This window comes from Austrofundulus limnaeus, unplaced genomic scaffold (assembly GCF_001266775.1).
Source record: "Austrofundulus limnaeus strain Quisiro unplaced genomic scaffold, Austrofundulus_limnaeus-1.0 Scaffold179, whole genome shotgun sequence".
In the NCBI taxonomy this organism is placed as follows: Eukaryota; Metazoa; Chordata; class Actinopteri; order Cyprinodontiformes; family Rivulidae; genus Austrofundulus; species Austrofundulus limnaeus.
This window is the reverse complement of record NW_013952581.1, coordinates 590,966-592,992: the sequence shown is the minus strand read 5'-3', so window position 1 is coordinate 592,992 and position 2,027 is coordinate 590,966. Positions and strand designations below refer to the sequence as shown.

The following is a 2,027-nucleotide window of genomic DNA, read 5'->3' as shown; positions in this document are numbered from 1 at the left end:
GCTTAATATTGTTTGTTTTAATCAGGATTAGATAATTTGTTTATGTTTCAGTTTAATTCAGTTTGAGTTAAAGTTTGATCTTTTTAAACTGAATTGTAAATGTAAAGTAAAAGAAACAGTTTGCCGCCATCTTGTGGTGAGCAGAAGAACTGCAGCCTGATGTTCTCCAGTTAACAAAACAGAAACTTTATTTTTATTTAGATGCCAACATTTAGTTTATTTAAATTCATTTATTTTCATTCAGACTGTAACGTAAATATTAAAGTTAGTTTATTTTCATCTCTGTCTGGATTAAACCTGTAAAAACTAAATCCCTGTCCTCCTCCACTGGTTCTGGATCAGAGACAACCCCCCAAAAACTCCACACTTTAAACGTTATAAAATCAAGTCACTTCAGTCAAACCCGGCTCCAGAACCTCCTCCAGGACCTCCTGAAGTTCAGCTCCTGCTGCTCCTCTTCTTCTTTTTCTTCGGCGCCTGCTTCACAGAAGACTCGGCTGCTTTCTCAGAAGCTGGACTTGGTTCTTCTGGTTCCTGATCTCCAGCTTCTGCTGGGGGGACGGCTCTGACCCCACCTGTCTCCTCCAGGGTCTCAGAATTTGTTGGCTCTGGGTTTGGTGTCTGAGGTTCTGGGTTCGGTCCAACAGTCTGCTGGGACATCTTGTCCTCCACTGGGAGAGTTGGTTGGACTTCACTGGTCTCCTGAACCTTTGATGCTTCTGGTTCCGGCCCAGTCTTGGGGGTCTCAGGTTCTGGGGTGGGTTCAGCAGGTTTCTGGATCTCTTCCTCAGCCTTGTCTGGTTTCTGTTCTCTGACGTGGACTTGTGTCTGGACTCCTGACGTCTCTGGATCGGTCTTCATCTTGATGGCTTCTGAACTTGGACCTTCAGCTTTTGGACTCTGGTCCTTGTCTTTAGACATTGGTGGTTTCAGGTCTTCTGGACCCTCGCTGGTCTGAGTTTTAGATTTAAACCGGACAAATGCAGAGACGACCTCGTCTTCTTCCAGGTTCTGGTCCAGGTCCAGGTCCTCCTCCTCCTCGGGGTCCGGCGAGCCCAGCAGGGAGGCGGCGATCTCCTGCAGCTTGGCCTGTTCGTCCCTCAGACGGGCGATGTTCTCCGTCAGGACCGGGTCCTCCTCCTCCTGCTCCTGGTGGTCCTCGGGGACGGGGGCTTCATCAGCGACCAGGTTGAAGAAGACTTTGGGGAGGTTGGCGTTGGACTGACAGACCTCTTTGATCTTCTGGTAAAGACCTTTCCTCTCCTCCTGCAGAGCGCGACACAACTTCTCCAGCTTCTGGATCTTCAGGACAAACAGGTCGTACTCCTGTCCTTTCTCAGTCCTCTGGAGACAAAACATCAGGTTAAATTCAAATTTACCTCATTTAAAGTTCCTGAACTGGAGGATTATTTAATCCACATTAGTTGGACGTCAAAAAGAAGGTTAAGTTCAGACGGACCTCCTCGATCATGTCGGTCAGAGCCTTGTTGCAGTTCTCAAACCTGGTCTTCCAAAGGTTCGACTCTTTCTCCACTTTCTTCATCTTTTCTGTCATCTGAAAACCAAACAAACATAAAGATCTGAGGGTAAAACCCTGAACCCAAAGAGACTCCAACATGAAAAAAAAAAACTGAACCACATGAAGACCGGGGTGGACCCGAGCAGAACCTGATCTAAAACCTACGTTATCCATCTCCTTCCTGAAGCGCACATAGATCTCGTTGCTTTTAGCCAGCGTCGCCTGAAACTCGTCGAACTTCTGTCCGTAGAGCGTCAGCTGTGGACAGACAGGAAGACGTTCAAAACGAAATACTGAGAGTTCAAAGATCTGTACTGAGAGTTAGAAAATATATACTGAGAGTTAGAAAATATATACTGAGAGTTAGAAAATATATACTGAGAGTTAGAAAATATTTACTGAGTGTTAGAAAATATATACTGAGAGTTAGAAAATATATACTGAGAGTTAGAAAATATTTACTGAGTGTTAGAAAATATTTACTGAGAGTTAGAAAATATTTACTGAG

General features: G+C 44.9%; 1 protein-coding gene across 1 annotated transcript in view; it reads right to left on the bottom strand.

Annotated features, from left to right (window-relative positions):
- Positions 1 to 210: 210 nt before the first annotated feature.
- Positions 211 to 2,027, bottom strand: part of txlnba (taxilin beta a) — a gene marked incomplete at its 5' end in the record, with an annotated part of 10,692 nt that continues 8,875 nt past the window's right edge. The window contains 3 exon segments of the mRNA XM_014017938.1: positions 211 to 1,344; positions 1,460 to 1,555; positions 1,685 to 1,777. Coding sequence (XP_013873392.1) covers positions 439 to 1,344; positions 1,460 to 1,555; positions 1,685 to 1,777 — 1,095 coding nt within the window.